The following is a 23,876-nucleotide window of genomic DNA, read 5'->3' on the forward strand; positions in this document are numbered from 1 at the left end:
ATATATATATATATACACACGACTGACTGCGGGATCTGTTCTCATATATATATATATACACACACATGACTGACTGCGGGATCTGTTCTCATATATATATATATACACACGACTGACTGCGGGATCTGTTCTCATATATATATATACACACATGACTGACTGCGGGATCTGTTCTCATATATATATATATATATATATACACACATGACTGACTGCTGGATCTGTTCTCATATATGTATAAAGCCTGATGGGCTGTGTTTGTGCGAGGGGCGGAAGTAATTATCGCTCCCTGCACTTCCAGGTGGGGCTCATTGGGAACAGGTGGGGGCGTGTGTATATAACTCCTCCCTCTCCTACAGGGGCGGAGCTCGTGTCGTTTGTGGAATCTCTGCTTCCTGTGGCAGGCTGGTGTTTGAATCTCCCACAAAAATCTTCAGAGCTGCTGCTCACGGTGCGGAGGCCTCGCTGATCATGAGTCGGGGGGGTGCAGGCGCGGCATTCCTGGCAGCTCCGCATCCCTGGCAGCTCCGCTGGCTGTCTTATCTGGGGATGCTGTGTCTCACTCGGATTATAAGGTAATATAGGGCAGGTATGGTGCTGGCTGTCTTATCTGGGGATGCTGTGTCTCACTCGGATTATAAGGTAATATAGGGCAGGTATGGTGCTGGCTGTCTTATCTGGGGATGCTGTGTCTCACTCGGATTATAAGGTAATATAGGGCAGGTATGGTGCTGGCTGTCTTATCTGGGGATGCTGTGTCTCACTCGGATTATAAGGTAATATAGGGCAGGTATGGTGCTGGCTGTCTTATCTGGGGATGCTGTGTCTCACTCGGATTATAAGGTAATATAGGGCAGGTATGGTTCTGACTGGCTCTGCCTGCTACAATTGTCTATGCTCTTGGGACAGGTTGCGGCAGCTGCCCAGTCTTCGTTAGGCGGTCCTGTCAGCTTGGCTGCTATCGTTAATCTAAAGTATAGTGTAATGCTCTGCAGAGGGTTGTTTCAATATAACGTTTGCTGTATACAGTGTGGTGCAATGCTCTGCAAAGAGTCGTTTCAATATAACTTTTGCTGTGTGGTGCGGTGCTCTGCGGGGTATACGGTGCCCTTGCAGTATACGGTACAGTGTAATGCTCTGCAAAGGGTCTCGTTACAATATAACATGTACTGTATAACGGTATAGTGCAGTGCTCTGCAGATGGCCTCTTCACAATATAGTATACATGATATACAGTTATGGTGCAATAATCTGCACATGGTCTCGTTACAATATAGTATACATGATATACAGCTATGGTGATATGCTCTGCAGATGGTCTCGTTACAATATAGTATACATGATATACAGCTATGGCGATATGCTCTGCAGATGGTCTCGTTACAATATAGTATACATGATATATAGTTAAGGTGCAATGCTCTGCAGATGGTCTCATTACAATATAATATATACTATATACAGTATAGTGCTATACTCTGCAGATGGTCTCATAAATAAACTTTATACAGTTAGTGCAATGCTCTGCAGATGGGATGGTTTCAATACAACATATTATATAGGGCATAGTGCAATGCTCTGCAAAGGGTCTCGTTACAATATAACATGTACTGTATAGTGCAGTGCTCTGCAGATGGTCTCGTTACAATATAGTATATATGATATACAGTTATGGTGCAATAATCTGCGGATGGTCTCGTTACAATATAGTATACATGATATACAGCTATGGCGATATGCTCTGCAGATGGTCTCGTTACAATATAGTATACATGATATATAGTTAAGGTGCAATGCTCTGCAGATGGTCTCATTACAATATAATATATACTATATACAGTATAGTGCTATACTCTGCAGATGGTCTCATAAATAAACTTTATACAGTTAGTGCAATGCTCTGCAGATGGGATGGTTTCAATACAACATATTATATAGGGCATAGTGCAATGCTCTGCAGAGGGTCGTTACAGTTAGCATGTCCAGTGTGGTGCAGTGCTCTGCGAAGGGTCTCGTTGCAACACAGGGTGGCATTTACTGTTTGGTGTGGTGCAATACTCTGCAGAGGATCACGTTGCAGGGTAGCATATGCTGTGTGTGCTGATGCAGTGCTCTGCAGACTGTCTTGCTTCAATATAGTATACAGTAGGGTGCAATGCTCTGTAGAGATATAACATAGGCTACATCCAATTAAATCATAGTATACACAGTGTAATACTCGTTGTTTGCACGATCATGGTATCCATACGGTTCATACGCTTGGTTTATTATGGGCATACACGCATTACTGGTACAAGGTGCACACGAGTAGAGCATCTTCACGGTTTGATAACTCCATGAGTTTCTTATCGTCTGTACTCTCATGGTTAATTCATACGCTTATGGCATACTGCTTGTACGCGCATAGTATGTATACAGTTTCATGTGCTAATATCATTATATACGGTACATATACTCACTGACGATACATTCACAGCATTTATACTGGGCAAACTCGTTTATGATGTTCACCTCATGGTTATTCTCTCACTCACTGGTGTTTTACACGGTCCACAAACTTGGCATTAATGCTGTTCACATATTCTTGGCATATTCACGGTCTTACGTTCTTTCTACCATGTTACGTTCATGGCAATCAAACACCTCGTAATTATCACTGGTTCATACGCTCAAAGTATCATTCGGTTCATATGTTAATGGTATTTCATACTGGTTACGGCAGTATACTGCCTATAGCAATTATACGGTTCATACACTCATGGCAGTTATAGTGGTCACACGCTCACGGTTCTTAAGTTGTTCACATGTTCACCGCATTCATACACGCAGGTTTCATACGCTCATGGCAGTTATATTGGTCACACGGTTATGGTTTTGTTGTTCATCACATTCATACACGCAGGGTTCATACGCTCATGGCAGTTATATTGGTTGCACGGTCATGGTTTTGTTGTTCACACATTCACCGCATTCATATACGCAGGTTTCATACGCTCATGGCAGTTATATTGGTCACACGGTTATGGTTTTGTTGTTCACACGTTCACCACATTCATACACGCAGGTTTCATACACTCATGGCAGTTATATTGGTCACACGGTTATGGTTTTGTTGTTCACACATTCATCGCATTCATACACGCAGGGTTCATACGCTCATGGCAGTTATATTGGTTACACTGTCATTGTTTTGTTGTTCACACGTTCACCGCATTCATACGCTCATGGCAATTATATTGGTTACACGGTCATTGTTTTGTTGTTCACACGTTCACCGCATTCATACGCTCATGGCAATTATATTGGTTACACGGTCATTGTTTTGTTGTTCACACGTTCACCGCATTCATACGCTCATGGCAGTTATATTGGTTACACGGTCATGGTTTTGTTGTTCACACGTTCATCGCATTCATACATGCAGGTTTCATACGGTTCTCACACATAGTGTCATGCTGTTTCATGCAGTTGTGGCCACGCGCTCATAGCATGTTCACAGCATTATACTGCTCATAGTACTCATACCTCATAGCGTCATACCACATATTAATTCATAGCACATATGCTCAACGCTTATACTGCACATGTACTTGTAGCATTTATACTGCACATACACATGGCCTACATCAGGCACATACGCTCTTAGCATTGATACCGCAAGTATACTCATAGCATTATACTGCTCATAGTATCATACCACTATACGCTCATAGCATTTATACCACATATACGCTTGTATTCATACCACAGACATGTTCACGTCATGTATATTGCACATAGAATTGTAGCAATACACTACACGGACATTCGTAGCATTCATTCTGTACATACGATGGTAGTAATTATTATGCTGACACGTTGTAGTACTTATTCTGCGTACATGTAGCATTCATTCTGTTATGTTCTCTGCACTAACATCCATAGCATTTACTGTACATGGGTAATGGTATTTATTCTGCATGTTCATCCATAGCGTCTACACTACACACATGCTCCCGTAGCTTTTACTGTACGTATGTTCATAGCATTCATTCTGTGTATTCGTTCATAGTCTTTTATACGGAAAATTCACTCAGGTTTGTCAGGATGTAGCCCTATTGCCTGACTCCTCTTTAGGTTAAGGGGTCAATGTCGGTTGCTACTGACTCGTTCAGAGCAATCGCATTGTTGTTTATTGTCATGACCTGACAAGTTCTCAGGTCAGATACAACCTCCTCTGTTGTATTTCACGACTACGTTATCAGTTAGTTATAGTACACATATTCAACTATCCGGCACAGGTACTCGTTCAAAGGGTGGTCATCATTTTAGTGGCACTAATCGGCTGTTCAATACCCGGTCACCTGACTCGTTCCTTCAGGGGTTGAATCGCGGTTGTTACTGACTCACATTCAGAGCAACTAATTTCAGGAATACTCACAATGTTAACCTGTTGCCTGACTCCTCTTCAGGTTAAGGGGTAATGTCGGTTGCTACTGACTCGTATTCAGAGCAATTTTGTCGTTGGTGTATTTGTTATGACCTGACACGTTTTCAGGTCAGATACAACCTCGTCTGTTGTATTTCTCGATTACGTCATTTCGTTATAGTACACAGATTCAACTACCTGGCATAGTTGCACGTTACGCTCATAGTCTGGTTACGTTCATAGCTTTATTTTGTTGTACTGCACATGGGTAATAGTTTTTCTACATTTCCATCCTTAGAGTCTACACTATACATATGCTCCCGTAGCTTTACTGTACTCATGCTCATAGCTTTCATACTGCATATTCGTGCATAGTGTTTATACGGAAAGCTTATACAGCTTTGTTAGGATGTTGCCCTATTTGCCTGACTCCTTCAGCTTAAGGGGTTAATGTCGGTTGCTACCGACGAATTTTCTGAGCAATTACTTTGTGGTTTATTGTCATGACCTGAGACTTTCTCAGGACAGATACAGCCTCCTCCGTGGTATTTCATGACCACGTTATCAGTTACTTATAGTAGACATATTCAACTATCCAGCATAGTTGCACGTTGTCTATCTTTTTAGATATATGTTTACACTTTATTTTCTAGGCATGTATGAGGTACTCATAATGTTGTTAGAGCATAAATTCATAACGTTCCTTACGTTTTCACGGTACTTACGCTCCCAGCTTGTGTATGATACATGCACCAGTACACAGCATTTGTTGCATACTACCATAGTTGTATGCGGGTAGGTTATTATGTGCATTCGTTCCTAGTGTTGAATAGCAGTTGCACCTCTGGCTGTACATATATTTACAATACACGATTACAGTATTCATATGGTGCTTACATTTATTGCAGATATATCGAGCCCATATTCTTAAACCTCCTACGTCTGCAGGGGGGATGCACCACATAGGTTATTGTTACAGACATGTCTCAGAGCAATAACATATTGAGTAGCGACTTGTAGTTGGGTATACTGTTAGCAGTTTATGCCGTACATACGGTTAACATGTTTCATGCGGTGCACACAGGGGAGGTAGATCATTTGCTTAGGGTATTGGACACAATTGGTCATTTTTGTTACTGACACGCCTTCAGAACAACACGCCAGCTTCATACAGGTATCTTGTCATGCATACTCATGATGTTACCCTGTTGCCTGACTCCTCTTCAGGTTAAAAGGGGTAATGCCAGTTGCTACTGACTCGTTTTCAGAGCAATTTTGTTGTGTGTTATTTTTGTTATGACCTGACACGTTTTCAGGTCAGATACAACCTCGTCTGTTGTATTTCTCAATGACGTTATCATTTCGTTATAGTACACAGATTCAACTATCCGGCATAATTGCATGTTCTCTTTTAAGGAGGGCCAGCATTTAGTTGCAGATATATTGTGCATTTAATACACAGTTACATGACTCATTTCTTTAGGATCGGGGATTGAATCGTGGTTGCTGCTGTCTCATTTCAGAGCAATTGATTTGACATGGTTATGTAGGTAATCTGACACGTTTGAGATAGCATACAATCTCAATATGGCATTTCACACTTATGTATTAAAAGAAAAAAAAGTGGTTTTCAAAGACCTGTGACGTTTACAGGCACGATGATTTCACAAAGACCTGTCATGTCTACAGGCTCGATGGTTCCGCGGGGACCTGTGTCGGGTTCAGGCACAACGGTGTCACAAAGACCTGTCAGGTCTACAGGCATGATGGTTCACCTAAACACTGGTCACGTCTACAGGTACGTTGCTCTCGCAGGGAGCTGTCATCTGCAACGGGTCATCACTTCCAAGTCCAGTTGGGTCAGTACAGTGGCTAGTTAGGTATGTCTGTTGTTACAGTCTCAATCAGGTAAGGTGCCTTCGTGAAACTTGTTAGGCGACATGACCCACACGGTCTATCAGGTAGATAGGTATTTCTTGTCATTTACCTGTCAGTTTAGTTTTTGCCTCTTAAATAGCAGTGGATTGGTGCTTGTCAGACCTGCCATGAAGTTAGCCTTTCCGTGTCCATTTGAAGTAATGTCACAAGTAGGGATGGTAATAGGTATAGTTCAGTTAGTATATTTGGCAGGGAATGTTATTCTCAGGTTGATTCTTTACAGATGGACGTTACTACCATGGTTTCAAAGGTATGGTTACCACCTCTAGTAGTCACTAGTTGGTCAGGGCTACTCTTCCAGCACACTAGGTATAGTCTACTTCGGGTATGTGAAGATTGATGCTGGATGTAGGATGTTTTATTTCAGGAATTGTATTTATCCTAGCATGGTTGCTTTTTGCCCTCTATAGGCGTGCCCTCATTGCGCGGTTATGGCACAACTCAGACCGCTATGCTAGGGTAAGATCTTGTATAGGTATGTAGGCAATCTTTCCTGTCACTAGTACACGTATGGAGCCCCGATCACAAATATATACATAACTGACTGCTGAATCTGTTCATATATATATATATATATATATATATATATATATATATATATATATATATATATAACTGACTGCTGGATCTGTTCATATATATATATATATATATATATATATATATATATATATATATATATATATATATATACACACGACTGACTGCTGGATCTGTTCTCATATATATACACACACGACTGACTGCTGGATCTGTTCTCATATATATATATATATATATACACACACGACTGACTGCGGGATCTGTTCCCATATATATATATATACACATGACTGACTGCTGGATCTGTTCTCATATATATATATATATATATACACACACGACTGACTGCGGGATCTGTTCCCATATATATATATATACACATGACTGACTGCTGGATCTGTTCTCATATATATATATATATATATATATATATATATATATATATATATATATATATATATATATATATATATATATATATATATATATATATATATATATATATATATATATATATATATATATATATTATATATACACACACATGACTGACTGTGGGATCTGTTCCCATATCCCTACTACCCACAGGGGGATTCCTCTAATAGGTGTCCCCTATATCATTGAATGATGTGAATCTCACAGATTATAGCTATGATGTACAAATAGATGTTGATCACACTTCCCATAATCCTCTCTCAGACCAGGATACATATCTAGAAATTGCTGGTATTGTCTCTACACCCACAATATGTTTGGGTCCCATGTACCTGAATTACATAGCCAAAATTACAGGTCGACTTGTTAATTTGCCCAAGGTATATGTTGGAGAAACGAATTGTAAGAATGTCACCCTGATATATAACATGGAGTACAGGGAGATGCCGTGTGATATGAAGGATGGTGCCTGTAATACTTTATGTTTTGTCCAACTCTTAAAGCTTCTTGTGCCCCCAGGTGTCCCGTCCTGAACAGACAGATGAGGATGATGGGATCTGTAACACTCAGTTGTACCGTAATATGGTACGGATTCATGGTAAGATGATTCCTAGGGTCCTAAAGCAGGGGCTCTATTACATCTGTGGTAACAGGACCTATTCATGGCTTCCTATGGGAACATGGGGTAACTGGACTATAGGAAGAGTTGTAGCAGCCATTAGACCACGCGCAAATATTTCATTATTTAAAACATTTTCTGGGGGAAACAGACATAAGCGAGAATTGTTTTCAGCTGCAGATAAGTCGTGGATGTGGTTCCCGTCTTGGACCGGATGGGGAGTTGAGTTGGCAAATAAATGAAATAAATATGCTGGCAATATGGATGGGATTATCAATGAGACTACAAGTTCTATACATGCCCTTAACCCCTTAACGACGCAGGACGTATATTTACGTCCTGCGCCGGCTCCAGCGATATGAAGCGGGATCGCACCGCGATCCTGCATCATATCGCTTCGGTCCCGGCGCTCATCAACGGCCGAGACCCGCGGCTAATACCACACATCGCCGATCGCGGCGATGTGCGGTATTAACCCTTTAGAAGCGGCGGTCAAAGCTGACCGCCGCTTCTAAAGTGAAACTGAAAGTATCCCGGCTGTTCGGTACCGCCGCGGTGAAATCGCGGCGTCCCGAACAGCTGATCGGACACCGGGAGGGCCCTTACCTGCCTCCTCGGTGTCCGATCGACGAATGACTGCTCCGTGCCTGAGATCCAGGCAGGAGCAGTCAAGCGCCGATAATGCTGATCACAGGCGTGTTAATACACTCCTGTGATCAGGATGAGAGATCAGTGTGTGCAGTGTTATAGGTCCCTATGGGATAACAATGATCAGTATAAGAGATCAGTGTGTGCAGTGTTGTAGCCCCCTATGGGATAACAATGATCAGTATAAGAGATCAGTGTGTGCAGTGTTATAGGTCTCTATGGGACCTATAACACTGCAAAAAAAATAAAAAATAAAAGTGTTAATAAAGGTCATTTAACCCCTTCCCTAATAAAAGTTTGAATCACCCCCCTTTTCCCATAAAAAAAATAAAAAAGTGCAAAAAATAAATAAATAAACATATGTGGTATCGCCGCGTGCGTAAATGTCCGAACTATAAAAATATATCTTTAATTAAACCGCACGGTCAATGGCGTACGCGCAAAAAAATTCCAAAGTCCAAAAAAGCGTATTTTGGTCACTTTTTATACCATTAAAAAAATGAATAAAAAGTGATCAAAAAGTCCGATCAAAACAAAAATCATACCGATAAAAACTTCAGATCACGGCGCAAAAATTGAGCCCTCATACCGCCCTGTACGTGGAAAAATAAAAAAGTATAGGGGTCAGAAGATGACATTTTTAAACGTATACATTTTCCTGCATGTAGTTATGATTTTTTCCAGAAGTGCGACAAAATCAAACTTATATAAGTAGGGTATCATTTTAACCGTATGGACCTACAGAATAATGATAAGGTGTCATTTTTACCGAAATATGCACTGCGTAGAAACGGAAGCCCCCAAAAGTTACAAAATGGCGTTTTTTTTTCGATTTTGTCGCACAATGATTTTTTTTCCGTTTCGCCGTCGGTTTTGGGGTAAAATGACTGATGTCATTACAAAGTAGAATTGGCGACGCAAAAAATAAGCCATAATATGGAGTTTTAGGTGGAAAATTGAAAGGGTTATGATTTTTAAAAGGTAAGGAGGAAAAAACGAAAGTGCAAAAACGGAAAAACCCTGAGTCCTTAAGGGGTTAATGAAGAATTAGCCCAGGTCAGTTTCGGACAGGTAGGATGTTTGTTAGATGAGAAGTGCAAAACAATCCATATATGTGTGATATGCTAATAAAACTCCTCTACGTGTGCTGTGCTAATAACATCAATATATGTGTGATAATTATCAAAAGGGTGAAATATGTTAAAGAAATCAATGAATTTCTACCACTTTTCTTACTTTTAATATTAAGTTGATTCTTAAGAGGCAATGAAACAATGACATTTTTGTTTGTCATGAATAGTTGTTTTTCTGCTTACGTGTGTGTAAGATACTCATATTATCACGACCTACCAAGGAGCATCTGGAGTCACGGTAAAGAAGATGAATGCGTATATACTTTCTTTGTCTCCGGATTGGCTGAACTATGGACAAATGACATTATAAAAGACAGTTCTCTTATCTGATCACATAACATATACCCAGGAGAAATCATGTGACCTGCTGTGTGTTAATGCGGGTTCCATTGTAATCCTGCCTAATTAATAATAATTTCTCTTTCATTTGGTCCAACTGTTTCACATTATCTTTGCTTTATCAAACCTTTTCCCTTCCAATCCACGACATATATGGGAATTTACGAGCGTGTAACTGGGTCTTCAATCCGTGTAATAATGGCGCAAAGTGTGAAGTAAAGAGATCTTGTACCAGATGTGATCAGATCTCTAGGGATTTTATACCCCGGGGAGGACAAAGAAAAGGAAAAGAATTACACCGATGTTTACTGAACCCGGGGGACGCTGACATATTGACGACTTCTCATATAGAAAAATGGATTTTAGGATCTGAGACCGAAAATAGACGTCAAGACGGGAAACGCTGGTCTAGGGTTTGTGATAAATAAAAGTATCTGCAGCGTCTTATGTTCAGAAGAGACGATCTTCAAGGGAGACGCGCGGATCCTGTCTGATGCCTTGAATTAAAGTCTCTATAATCATAATGAGAAGGGGGCGGGGACAACACTGACGCGTTACATTCCCTATATACAACGTCAGGGACAATATTCCATTTATTATAAGTCCAGTGTGCGGAGATGAATATAAGAATAATAAATCATATAAGAAAGAAAACTTTTATTAACAATTGGTAACAAGTTTGGAGATGCAGCATATGATATATGTATAAATGTCAGATATCCTATGTACATGGTGAATATATAGATGTGTTATCTGCATCATTTACTGCCCTGAATTGGCTTCTCCCCTGTGTGAGTTCTTTGATGTTGAACAAGATCTGATTTTTGAGTAAAACATTTTCTACATTCTAAGCATGAAAATGGCTTCTCCCCTATGTGAGTTCTTTTATGCTGAAGAAGACCTGATTTCCGAGTAAAACATTTCCCACATTTTGAACATGAAAATGGCTTCTCTCCTGTGTGAGTTCTTTGATGTTTAACAAGATCTGATTTTTGAACACACCCTTTCCCACATTCTGAACATGAAAACGGCTTCTCCCCTGTGTGAGTTCTTTTATGTTTAACAAGACTTGATTTCTCAGTAAAACATTTACCACATTTTGAACATGAAAATGGCTTCTCTCCTGTGTGAGTTCTTTTATGTTTAACAAGACTTGATTTCTCAGTAAAACATTTACCACATTTTGAACATGAAAATGGCTTCTCTCCTGTGTGAGTTCTTTTATGTTTAACAAGACTTGATTTCTCAGTAAAACATTTCCCACATTTTGAACATGAAAATGGCTTCTCTCCTGTGTGAGTTTGTTTATGTTTAACAAGACTTGATTTAGAAGTAAAACATTTCCCACATTCTGAACATGAAAATGGTTTATTTCCTGAATGAGCTTTTTGATGTCCAACACCCCTTCTCTGACCTTTATTTTGCTGAACATCCTGTGATGACTGAGAAGACAGGACCTGTATATAAGGATGAGATGACAGATCTTGGCTGTGAAGGGCTGAGGGTGTATCTGGGATAATGGAATGTTCTTCATATGTATCTTGTGTGATATCATCATCTGCTTTATAATCTGAAGATATAAGATTCTCCTCTGAACTCCTGGTACAAGAATCTGCAGAGAATAACACAGATTTTATTATCAGTATTAACCCCTTAACAACCCAGGAAATTTAAACTTTTGTGTTTTCTTTTTTCCTCCTCTCCACATTCCCATAATTCTTTTATTTTTTTTCATCTACAGAGCCGTTTGAGAGCTTCTTTTTTGTGACACCAATCTTACATGGTATTAACACCTTTCATTCGCTGTGCATTAAAATATAAATCAGGTCCATACGATCACAACGATAAATATATATTTTTTTAACATTACTTTTTTTTATTGCATAATGTTACGTTTCATACATATGTAAAAAAAATAAAAAAGACATGTGCAACACTTCCATAGACCCTGGGTAAATAATCACTTAAAGGGGTACTCCAGTGCTTAGACGAAGATGACTGACCGCGGGAGTCCCGCCGCTGGGGATCCCCGTGATCTTGCACGCGGCACCCCGTTTGAACTCAGTCCCCGTTTGTAATGTCCTCGTTCTATCACACACCGGAGAGTCTATATAATGTGGTGTGAGAGCTTCTGCTGAATATCCTCATAAAAAAATAAAATAGGCATATGTGTTTTATGTTAAAGGGGTTCTCCGGTGCTTACACATCTTTTCCCCTATCCAAAGGATAGGGGATAAGATGCCTGACCGCGGGAGTCCCACTGCTGGGGACCCCCGTGATCTTGCACGCGGCACCCCATTTGTAATCAGTCCCCGGAGTGTGTTCGCTCTGGGTCTGATTACGGGCGATCACAGGGCGGGCGGCGTGTGACATCACGCCTGCGCCCCAGTGTGAAGTCACGCTTGGCCCCTGAATGCAAGCCTATGGGAGGGGGCGTGACAGCTATCACACCCCTCCCGTAGGCTTGCATTGAGGGGCGGAGCGTGACGTCACACGGGGGCGCAGGCGTGACGTCACACGCCGCCTGCCCTGTGATCACTCCGGGGACTGATTACAAACGAGGTGCCACGTGCAAGATCATGGGGGTCCCCAGCGGCGCGATTCCCACGGTCAGGCATCTTATCCCCTATCCTTTGTATAGGGGAAAAGATGTGTAAGCACCGGAGAACCCCTTTAACATAAAACACATATGCCTATTTAATTTTTTATGAGGATATTCAGCAGAAGCTTTCACACAACATTATATAGACTCTCCGGTGTATAATATAACAAGGACATTCAGCAGAGGCTCTCACACCACATTATATAGACTCTCCGGTGTATAATATAATAAGGACATTCAGCAGAGGCTCTCACACCACATTATATAGACTCTCCAGTATATAATTTAACAAGGACATTAAGCAGAGGCTCTCACACCACATTATATAGACTCTCCGGTGTATAATATAACAAGGACATTCAGCAGAGTCTCTCACACCACATTATATATACTCTCCGGTGTATAATATAACGAGGACATTCAGCAGAGACTCTCACACCACATTATATAGACTCTCCTGTGTAGAATATAACAAGGACATTCAGCAGAGGCTCTCACACCACATTATATAGACTCTCCAGTGTATAATATAACAAGGACATTCAGCAGAGGCTCTCACACCACATTATATAGACTCTCCGGTGTATAATATAACAAGGACATTCAGCAGAAGCTTTCACACCACATTATATAGACTCTCCGGTGTATAATATAACAAGGACATTCAGCAGAGGCTCTCACACCACATTATATAGACTCTCCAGTGTATAATATAGTGAGGACATTCAGCAGAAGCTCTCACACAACATTATATAGACTCTCCGGTGTATAATATAACAAGGACATTCAGCAGAGGCTATCACACCACATTATATAAACTCTCCGATGTATAATATAACAAGGACATTCAGCAGAGGTTCTCACACCACATTATATAGACTCTCCAGTATATAATTTAACAAGGACATTCAGCAGAGGCTCTCACACCACATTATATAGACTCTCCGGTGTATAATATAACAAGGACATTCAGCAGAGGCTCTCACACCACATTATATATACTCTCTGGTGTATAATATAACAAGGACATTCAGCAGAGGCTCTCACACCATATTATATAGACTCTCCGGTGTATAATATAACGAGGACATTCAGCAGAGACTCTCACACCACATTATATAGACTCTCCAGTGTGTAATATAACGAGAACATTCAGCAGAGACTCTCACACCACATTATATAGACTCTCCGGTGTATAATATAACAAGGACATTCAGCAGAGGCTCTCACACCACATTATATATACTCTCTGGTGTATAACAAGGACATTCAGCAGGGGCTCTCATACCATATTATATAGACTCTCGGGTGTATAATATAACGAGGACATTCAGCAGAGACTCTCACACCACATTATATAGACTCTCTGGTGTACAATATAACAAGGACATTCAGCAGAGGCTCTCACACCACATTATATAGACTCTCTGGTGTATAATATGACAAGGACATTCGGCAGATGCTCTCACACCACATTATATAGACTCTCCGGTGTATATTATAACAAGGACATTCAGCAGAGGCTCTCACACCACATTATATAGACTCTCCGGTGTATAATATAACAAGGACATTCAGCAGATGCTCTCACACCACATTATATAGACTCTCCGGTGTATATTATAACAAGGACATTCAGCAGAGGCTCTCACACCACATCTCCGGTGTATAATATAACTAGTGTTGCTCGCGAATATTCGCAATTCGAATATTATTCGCGAATATCGCATATTCGCGAATTCGCTAATTTCGCGAATATAGCGCTATATATTCGTAATTACGAATATTCGTTTTTTTTTTGTTGTTTTTTTTTCTTCACAGTACACATCACAGTGATCATCCCTCTCTGCTTCCAGCTTGTGTGGTGTAAAGAAGGCTGTAATACTACTGTGTGAGACTGGCGTGCGAAAATTCGCATATGCGCAAATTCGCATATGCGAAAATTAGCATATGCTAATGTTCGCATATGCGAATTTACGCGTGTGTTAATTTTGTATATGCCATTATTCACCTATGTTAATTTTCGCATACGTGAATATTCGCATATGCGAAAATAATACGAGAATATAACGAATATGCGAATATTCGCGAATATATGACGAATATTCGTCCATATATTCGCGAATATTCGCGAATTCGAATATGGCCTATGCCGCTCAACACTAAATATAACCTATGAATAGTTTTGAATGTAATTATTTTTTTATGATTCTCATTACAATTCGAATCTCTAAACAATTTTCAGACTTTTTACTATAGAGCTCCGTTCAAGTTTAGATATTTCACCCATTTCCCTTTCCCATTTCTTTTTGCTAAGAAACTCAATTCTTCATGAGTTAGTATCATTGATCATTTTATTTAATTTTATTTTAAAAAAGATTGACTTCTAATTATATTCCCTATAAGTGTTTCCAACAGCTAATATGATTCTACAAGTAACCTATCTTTATTAACCCCTTAAGGACGCAGGGTTTTTCCGTTTTTGTATTTTCATTTTTTCCCTCATTACTTTCTAAAAATGATAACGCTTTCAATTTTGCACATAAAATTCCATATTATGGCTTATTTTTTGCGCCACCAATTCTACTTTGCAGTGACATTAGTCATTTTACCCAAAAATCCACGGTGAAATGGAAAAAAAAATTGAAGAAACAATGTCATTTTGTAAATTTTGGGGGCTTCCGTTTCTACGTAGTGCATTTTTTGGTAAAAATGACACCTTATCTTTATTCTGTAGGTCCATACGGTTATAATGATCCCCTACTTATATAGGTTGGATATTGTCGTACTTTGGAAAAAAATCATAACTACATGCAGGAAAATTTATATGTTAAAAATTCTCATCTTCTAACCCCTATAACTTTTTTATTTTTCCGCATACGGGCCGGTATGAGGGCTAATTTTTTGCGCCGTGTTCCGAAGTTTTTATTTCTATTGATCTGACTTTTTAATCGCTTTTTATTCATTTTTTTTATGATATAAAAAAAAGTGACCAAAAACACGCTATTTTGGACTTTGGATTTTTTTTGCGCATACGCCATTGACCGTGCGATTTAATTAACAATATATTTTTATAGTTCGGACATTTCCACACGCGGCGATACCACATATGTTTATTTTTATTTACACAGTTTTTTTTTTTATGGGAAAAGGGGGTGATTCAAAGTTTTATTGGGGAAGGGGTTAAATGACCTTTGTTTCACTTTTTTTGCAGTGTTATAGCTCCCATAGGGAGCTATAACACTGCACACACTGATCTCTTATGCTGATCCCTGCAAAGCCATAGCTTTGCATGGATCAGCAAGATAGGGGCTTGATTGCTCAGGCCTGTAGCTCAGGCTTGGAGCAATCAAACCCATATCGGACACGGTGGAAACAGGTAAGGGAACCTCAGCTCGCGTCCTCGCTGATCGGGACATCGCAATTTTATTGCGATGTCCCGATCAGCCCGACTGAGCTGCCGGGAAGCATTTACTTTCACTTTCAGACGTGGCGGTAAACTTTGCCGCGTCTGAAGGGTTAATAGCATGCCGCGCACTGTTAGGCCAGGGTCCCAGCTATGAATAGCAGCCGGGACCGACCCGGTATGAGTTTTAAACACCGGGACCGGGCGTAGGGCCTACAGGTCCTTAAGAGGTTAAAAATTGTGGTCACTTGTCGAGGTTTTTATTTTATTTTTATTTTATGTCAGATCCTCGGCCTTTGCAGTTAAATCACCACTTTAGGCCTCAAATCTCATCGGTGCTGTCTCACTCCTAAGCCCTGTTTTGCACCCGCAGAGTGCTTTACCGCCTTTTATGGGGTATTTCCTTATTCTGGAGAAATTGGGCTACACATTCTGGGGAGCTTTTTTTCTGTTACTACTTGTGAAACTAAAAAAATTTTGGTTAGTACCAGCAATTTAGTAAGCCAAAGGAGGACAGAACGCCGGCACATACAAAACTAAGCAGCCACTTAGACATGCAGCGACACACGGGACGGGACTGACAAGTATCCTGTAGCGGAGGTGCGAAGCTTGAACAGGAAGCATAAAGTGAAGACATACAACAAACAGGAGCCGCACTCACCATCCAGGTCTTTATTTTCTTCCGTCATAAACATGATGTTACAGTGGGGGAGCGGGATGGAGAGCAGGGACCCGGAACAAGCCGTTTCGTGCATCTATGCGCACTTCCTCTAGCCAGAATGACATCTTCTGGTGCCGCGCTCCTGTATATAGGGGCGGCGTCAGACAGTCGCCCGGCAAAATGGTGAGTGTCTAAGTCACGTGAACGGAGTCATGGTCACATTACCGGAGCACCGAAACAACATATAGAAATACTATTGTGAGTACTACAACAAGTTTCTAACTCTATAGTGCAAATACAATTAGACAAGATATATTATTAATAAATACAATCGTGAAATTTACAAAAATGCACCAAATTAATTCCGGTCATTAAGACCGGCGTTGCCTGTAGCATTCAGGCACACTATCCAGCAGGCTTCTCGCTGGAGGAGGAGTCTTCCTCTATCCCCTCCGTTTTTGAATGGTAATATTCTTTCCAAGCCCACAAATTTAAGTTCATCATGATTACCATTGTCTGTCTGGTTCATGTGGGCAATAAACCTGGGGGCACCATGTCCGGTCCGGAGAGAGCGAACATGCTCACGGAACCGAACCTGGAGCTGCCGGATGGTCTTGGCCACGTAGAACCTACCACAAGGGCAAAGAAGGTCATAAACCACGTGGGTGGATCTGCAGGTGATCATTTCGCTAACTCAGTGGTGCCATCCTCCTATTGTTAGGGTATTACCCGTGTACATGTGTCTACAATGGTGGCACGTCTTACAGGGGTAATTGCCCTTAAGGGGACTGCTGGTGAGCCAATTTTTAGTTGGATGATTCTGGTCACTGACGCTCTTCAATTTCTTTTGTTTTTCTCCTATAGTGACATTCTTTCTTTAGGTGATTAAAGGAGGGTGTTGGACAACTTCATTTCGGTCCTGGTCAGATTCCAGAATGAACCAATGGCGCCGTATGGCACCAGCTACGTGTTGGTTTATGTTGGAATTTTCAAGGGAGAAACAGAAACGTTTTGGGGATGCAGTACGTTTATGTTTGTCAAACAAGAGGTCAGATCTACTCCTGTGTCTGACCCGTTGGAGGGCGGTGTCAATGATGTTAATAGGATATTGACGTGCTATAAGATGCTTTCTGAGGTCTTCGGCCGGATTCTCAAAGACTTTGTCATTACTATTAATCCTGGGGAGGAATTGGGAGAAGGGGATGCTCTTCTTCACGTAGAGGGGGTGCGAGCTCTTAAAATGTAATAGCGCATTCCTGGCAGTGGGTTTACGAAAACCCTCAGTGGTAAGTGTGTTCCCCACTGCCTTCAGCTTAACATCAAGAAAATCGAGCTCGCAACCCCCAAACACTGCGGTGAACAGCATATTTTCTTTATTGGACTGATTTAAATAGTCGACAAATTTATAGCTCATCCTCTGTGGAGTCCCAGACTACAAGTATGTAGTCGACATACCGCAAGAAGGTTTTGATGTACTTACAGAAGGGGTTCGAGGGTGAGAAGACGTACCTGCGTTCAAAGACGGCGAGGAACAAATTGGCATAAGTGCAGGCGACCTGCGTGCCCATGGCCGTGCCGGTCTCCTGCCTGTACCAGTCCTCGCCATCCTTGAACTCATTATGGGTAAGGATGAAACGCAATGCGTCACAGAAAGGATATGAACTGCTCCATTTTGTCTGTTTCTGACAGAAACTCACGGACAGCCTGTACACCCGCATCATGGGGGATGCGGGTGTACAGGCTCTCAACGCCCACTGACGCGAGTTGGTACATCTCGTGCCAGTGGAAGTCGGTGAGGGTATTAAGTAAGGCTCCTGTGTCCTTGATAAACGTGGGGGTGGAAGACGAGTGGTTTAAGTAAGTATTGCGAAAGGTATTTGGTCGTAGAGCCGTTCCCCGCCACTATAGGGCGTCCGGGGGGGGGGGGGGTCGGCTCTGCGACATGTGTACCTTGGGCAAGTAATACCACTTTGGGTGGCGTGGAGCATTAGGGAGAAGTTTCTCTGCAGTTTTTTTTTAGAGATAATGCCCTTTTCACAATTAATACAGAGGAAACTTCTGAGCTGGTCTAAAGTTTTGTTGGTTGGATTCCCTGGTATAGGTCTGTAAGTAGTGGCGTCACTTAGAAGGCGGTGCTTCTCTGCGTAATAGGTGGCAGTGGTCAATACCACGGTGCTGCTGCCTTTATCAGCTTTGACTACTTTGAGGTCCGCTCTGGACGCCAACCACTTTAGAGCTCTAGTTTCATCCGGAGTGAGGTTATCCCCAGGACGGGGGTAAAGCAACGCTTTCACGTCCCTTGTCACCACCCGAGCGAACAAGTCGATAGAACTTCCCGCTGGGGCGGACGGGCAGAATTTAGACGGGTTACCACCTCTGAATGGGGATACCTCAGACCGGGTGGGACTGGTGCTGGGTATGTTGTCATATGCCAGCTCGCATAGTGTATTACGAGTGTCTCTGTCCGTAGAGGTCATATCTAGAATTGGTGAAAAACCTAGAGGTCCTACTGTAGCTGGAATATCCTTCTCTCTAGGAATCTCTGAAATTTTTGGACTGGTTGAGGCCAAAGTTCAAGCCTTTGGATAGGAGTAACATGCACTCAGCCATGAGAGGGATGTCCGTCAGATTCATTACGTTAGATGGATCGGGGGCAGTCTCTAGTCCTTCCATGTGACCCCCTTCCTCTTGGTAGAGGCGATGGCGGTGTCCTTTTTTCCCTCTCCTCGTTTTCCTTCTAAAGGGAATGAACCTGGGACTGGAACTTGGGGAAGAGAGTTCTGCATGCTGGTTGTCTCATCGGACCCGGTAGCATCTGAGTCCGAAGTTCAATAGTCCGCAGGTGGCCTGTGGGCATTTCCTCGTCTACGATTAGGTGGGAAGCATGGGCACCTAGTGGCTTTTTTGTTGGTATTGTGCCACATAAACAACTGGGCCGATTCATAGTCGGCCTTGTCCTGTACGAATTTCTCCCTTTTACGCTCTTTAATTTCTGCCTGTGTGTCCATCAATTTTTTGTCCAGCAATTTAGTGTTAAAAATCTAATTTTTACTTTTACAGCCCACTGTTCAAAAACCTGTGGTGTAAGTACTCACTGTAACCCTTGTTACATTCCTTGAGGGGTGTAGTTTCAAAAATGGTGTCACATGTGGGGGGTTTCTGCTGTTCTAGCACAATGGGAGCTTCCTAAATGCAACATGGCCCCCAAAAACCATGACAGCAAAATTCACTCTCCAAAATCCCACAGTTGCTCTTTCCCTCTTGAGCCATGTTGTGCACCTGCAGAGCACTTTATGTCAACATATGAGGTATTTCCATACTCAAGAGAAATTGGGCTACAAATTTAGGGGGGCTTTTTCTCCTTATATCACTTTTAAAAATGAAAAAATGGGCCTACAAGAACATGTTAGTGTAAAAAATGCCGATTTTGATTTCTCTCCTCCACTTTGCTGCTATTCCTGTGAAACACCTAAAGAGATAAACTTTCTGAATGTCATTTTGAATACTTTGAGGGGTGCAGATTCTATAATGGGGTCATTTATGGGGTATTTCTTAACCTAGTGCTGGGCGGTATACCAGTTCATACCGAATACTGAAATTTTTTCCCTGCACGATATGAATTTTTCCTATACCGCAATACTGGTCAGGCCCCTCCCCCCTCAAATGAATGAATTATCAGCCGCAGATGAGTTGCAGCGGTGCTGTAAATGAGATGCGGGCCGCGGCGCTTTAAATGAATGACTTGTGGGTCGCGCTTTAATTAAATGACTTGCGGGCCGCAACGCTTTAAATGAATGACTTGCGGGCCGCGGTTTAAAGTGCCGGCCCCCTGCAAGCGATTGGCTTTTAGCGCTTGCAGGGGGAGGTGAAAGCTTGCCGTGGCTCGCAAGTCATTCATTTAAAGCACCAGAGGCCCGCAAGTCATTCATTTAAAGCATCAGAGGCCCGCAAGTCATTCATTTAAAGTGCGGCCCACAAGTCATTCATTTAAGGCGCCGCGGCCCGCAAGTCATAAATTTTAAGTGCCGGCGGCCCGCATTTCATTCATTTTAAAGCGCCGCGGCCTGGAGGAGAGAGGAGGGGGGATTAGAGAAATATAGTAGCGCCTGGGGGCATATATGATTAGTTCCTTGGGGGGGGGGGGCATTACCGTTCAACACCGTGGAACCGCCCTAACTTGCAAAAATACAGTGGTCCCTCAAGTTACAATATTAATTGGTTCTGGGACGACCATTGTATGTTGAAACCATTGTATGTTGAGACCATAACTCTATGGGAACCTGGTAATTGGTTCTGAAGCCAAAAAATGTCATCCAAAAAATTGGAAAAAAGGAGGATTACAGAAAAATAAGTAGATAACTAATACAGATATAGCAAGTCCTTACATATAAAAGTAAGAAAGATCTGCTGGGAGCTGTAATCACTGTCTATGTCTGTGTTTCCCAACCAGGGTGCCTCCAGCTGTTGCAAAACTACAACTCCCAGCATGCCCGGACAGCCATTGGCTGTCCGGGCATGCTGGGAGCTGTAGTTTTGCAACAGCTTGAGGCACCCTGGTGGGAAACAATGGTTTATGTAGAGGACAGGAGCTTCTTCAGGGTCCTATACAGTACACATAGTGTCCCAAATGGAGCCACCCTCACCTGGTGTCCAAAGGAGCAGCTAACCCTGGCACAGGAGTAGTACAGAACTTGTAGTTCCTCCCTGTGCTGTAGGGGGCGCTACCAGACAGCCAGTCAGTGCATGCACTTTAGTAATAGAGGTGATTTACCAGTAAAATGCCCATTCTGATTGGTCAGTTGCTCCACTTGTGACGCGTTTCACAGATCTGGACTGTCTGTAGAATTGTATGTTGAGTCTGGTTTCAAGTTACAGTGGTCCAGAAAAGACCATTGTATGTTGAAACTATTGTATGTTGAGGCCATTGTAAGTTGAGGGATCACTGTACTGTGATATGCATTTATGGTCATACCGCCCAGCACTACCTTAACCCCTTAAGGGTCAGGCCCATTTTGGCCTTAAGGACCAGGCCAATTTATTTTTGCATTTTCCTTTTTTCCTCCTCGCCTTCTAATAATCATAACTCTTTTATATTTCCATCCACAGACCCATATGAGGGCTTGTTTTTTGCATCACCAATTTTACTTTGTATTGACATCACTTATTTTACCATAAAATGTACGGCACAACCCAGAAAATATTATTTATGTGGGAAAATTGAAAAGAAAAACGCAATTTAGCAAATTTTGGAAGGTTTTGTTTTCACGCTGTGCACTTTACGGTAAAAATGACATTTTCTTTATTCTGTGGGTCAATACGATTAAAATGATCCCCATGTTATATGCTTTTCTATAATTGTACCGCTTTATAAAAATCTCAAACCATTTTAACGAAATTAGTATGTTTGAAATTGCCCTATTCTGACCACCTATAACTTTCTAATTTTTCCATATGCGGGGCAGTATGAGGGCTCATTTTTTGCACAGCGATGTGTAGCTTTGTAGTTTTTATTGGTATCACTTTTGCTTAGGTTTTACTTATTAATTTTTTATATATTTTTGGGGGAATAAAATGACAAAAAAGCAGCAATTTTAGATTTTTTTTATGTTTACGTATGCAGCGATACCAAATATGTGCATTAATTTTTTTATGCTTTTTTAGGGTAAAATGGGAAAAACTGATAGGGGGGGGGGGGTTATATGTGATGAAAATAATATTTATTTGTTATGAAACACTTTATTGTATTATATGATGTCACTGTTGGTCCCTCCCACTAATATGTATGAGGGTAACACCTCCTTATGATGTCACTGTTGGTCCCTCCCACTAATATGTATGATGGTAACACCTCCTTATGATGTCACTAATTTGTCATCCTATATAACACCTGATAAATCTTGTATTCACTATTCTTGAGAAAGACCTGATTGTCAGGTGGAAACGTTGCATCCCCTGTATGTGTATGGACCAATAAACCTCACATTATTTGGACACCATTTGGAGCGCCGTCTTCCATCGTTTTTGTATATCTGGAGTCAGGAGTCTGTAATAATAGGTGGGAGAACAATCTCGCTACGTCAAACAGAATATAAAAAATAAATAAATAAAAACCTATAAGAATTTATGGGATTCCGTACTCCCATTCATCTAACTTTTGAATTTCCGCAAGCGGAAATTTTGCCGTGTGAATAGACCCTAAGATTCCGCTGCACACTAAGGAATTGCAGTTTTAGATCGCAGTGGTCCGAGCGCTGTGGCCCCCCGCGATCATTTGTACGGAGCCTCGGCCACATCCCCCTCACCCAAAGAGGGGGCCAAAACCCCCCCTCTCCATTTATCTCCATGGTAGAGCTGTTTGGCTATCCTTGGCTCTCCCACAGAGATATATGGAGGGGGCGTGGCGGCCCTTGCTTCGGGCGGAGGTTGTGATGCGCCGCTATGAAGGAATGTCGGGGCTCTAAGCAGGAGATCGCGCGGAGGGGGGGGGGGCACAGCGCTCGAACCCCCCGCTATCTAAAACTTTAAAAAACTTCTTCTTTAACCCAAAACACCAAGGGCCCCGACTTCCATCTGCAGCACACAGTAAACTTGGGTGCATGCCGAGGATCCTGCTACACCACTATCAAGTCCAGGCCCTCCATTACTAAGATGGTGTAGGGGCCTTTGGAAGTTACAAGGGACTACTGTTTGCGACTCCAAACCACCATGGACATAAACTTGACATCCCACCACCATCTGGGTAACACTACAAGTCCCAGCATTGATCTCTGGCACACCAAACATACAGGCTTGATTTGTACATACATTCAGATTCCTACAGAGGTGACCGGGACACAGAGAACCTCTCAGGCTTGGACTTGTAGTGGTAATAATGATGATGGAGGTCACTGTACTACTGTTAGGACTTTGGTAGGGACAGTAGAGACTTGTAGACATAGAAGACTTACAGATTAGATGTGGCTGCAGACTTGTAGGCTTTGGCCTAGCTGGACTGGACTGAACTTGTACAGGACTGGTGCTTTACTGTCCAGGAACTAAGAGCAGGAACCAAGAGGCTAAGGGGAAGATTTATCAGAACCAGAGGAAAACCTCTCCAGTTGCCCATAGCAACCAATCAGATCGCCTCTTTCATTTTTCACAGGCC

At 41.8% G+C, this 23,876-nt stretch overlaps 1 protein-coding gene and 1 pseudogene across 1 annotated transcript in view; one reads left to right on the forward strand and one right to left on the reverse strand.

Moving 5' to 3' along the window:
• Window positions 1–23,876, reverse strand: part of LOC130332798 (oocyte zinc finger protein XlCOF7.1-like) — a 117,676-nt gene that overhangs the window by 72,877 nt on the left and 20,923 nt on the right. Inside the window, exon 6 of the mRNA XM_056553826.1 lies at window positions 10,939–11,675. Coding sequence (XP_056409801.1) covers window positions 10,939–11,675 — 737 coding nt within the window. The remainder of the gene's footprint in view (window positions 1–10,938; window positions 11,676–23,876) is intronic.
• Window positions 1–23,876, forward strand: part of LOC130332799 (zinc finger protein 585A-like) — a 105,650-nt pseudogene that overhangs the window by 51,388 nt on the left and 30,386 nt on the right.

This window comes from Hyla sarda, unplaced genomic scaffold (assembly GCF_029499605.1).
Source record: "Hyla sarda isolate aHylSar1 unplaced genomic scaffold, aHylSar1.hap1 scaffold_388, whole genome shotgun sequence".
Classification (NCBI taxonomy): domain Eukaryota; kingdom Metazoa; phylum Chordata; class Amphibia; order Anura; family Hylidae; genus Hyla; species Hyla sarda.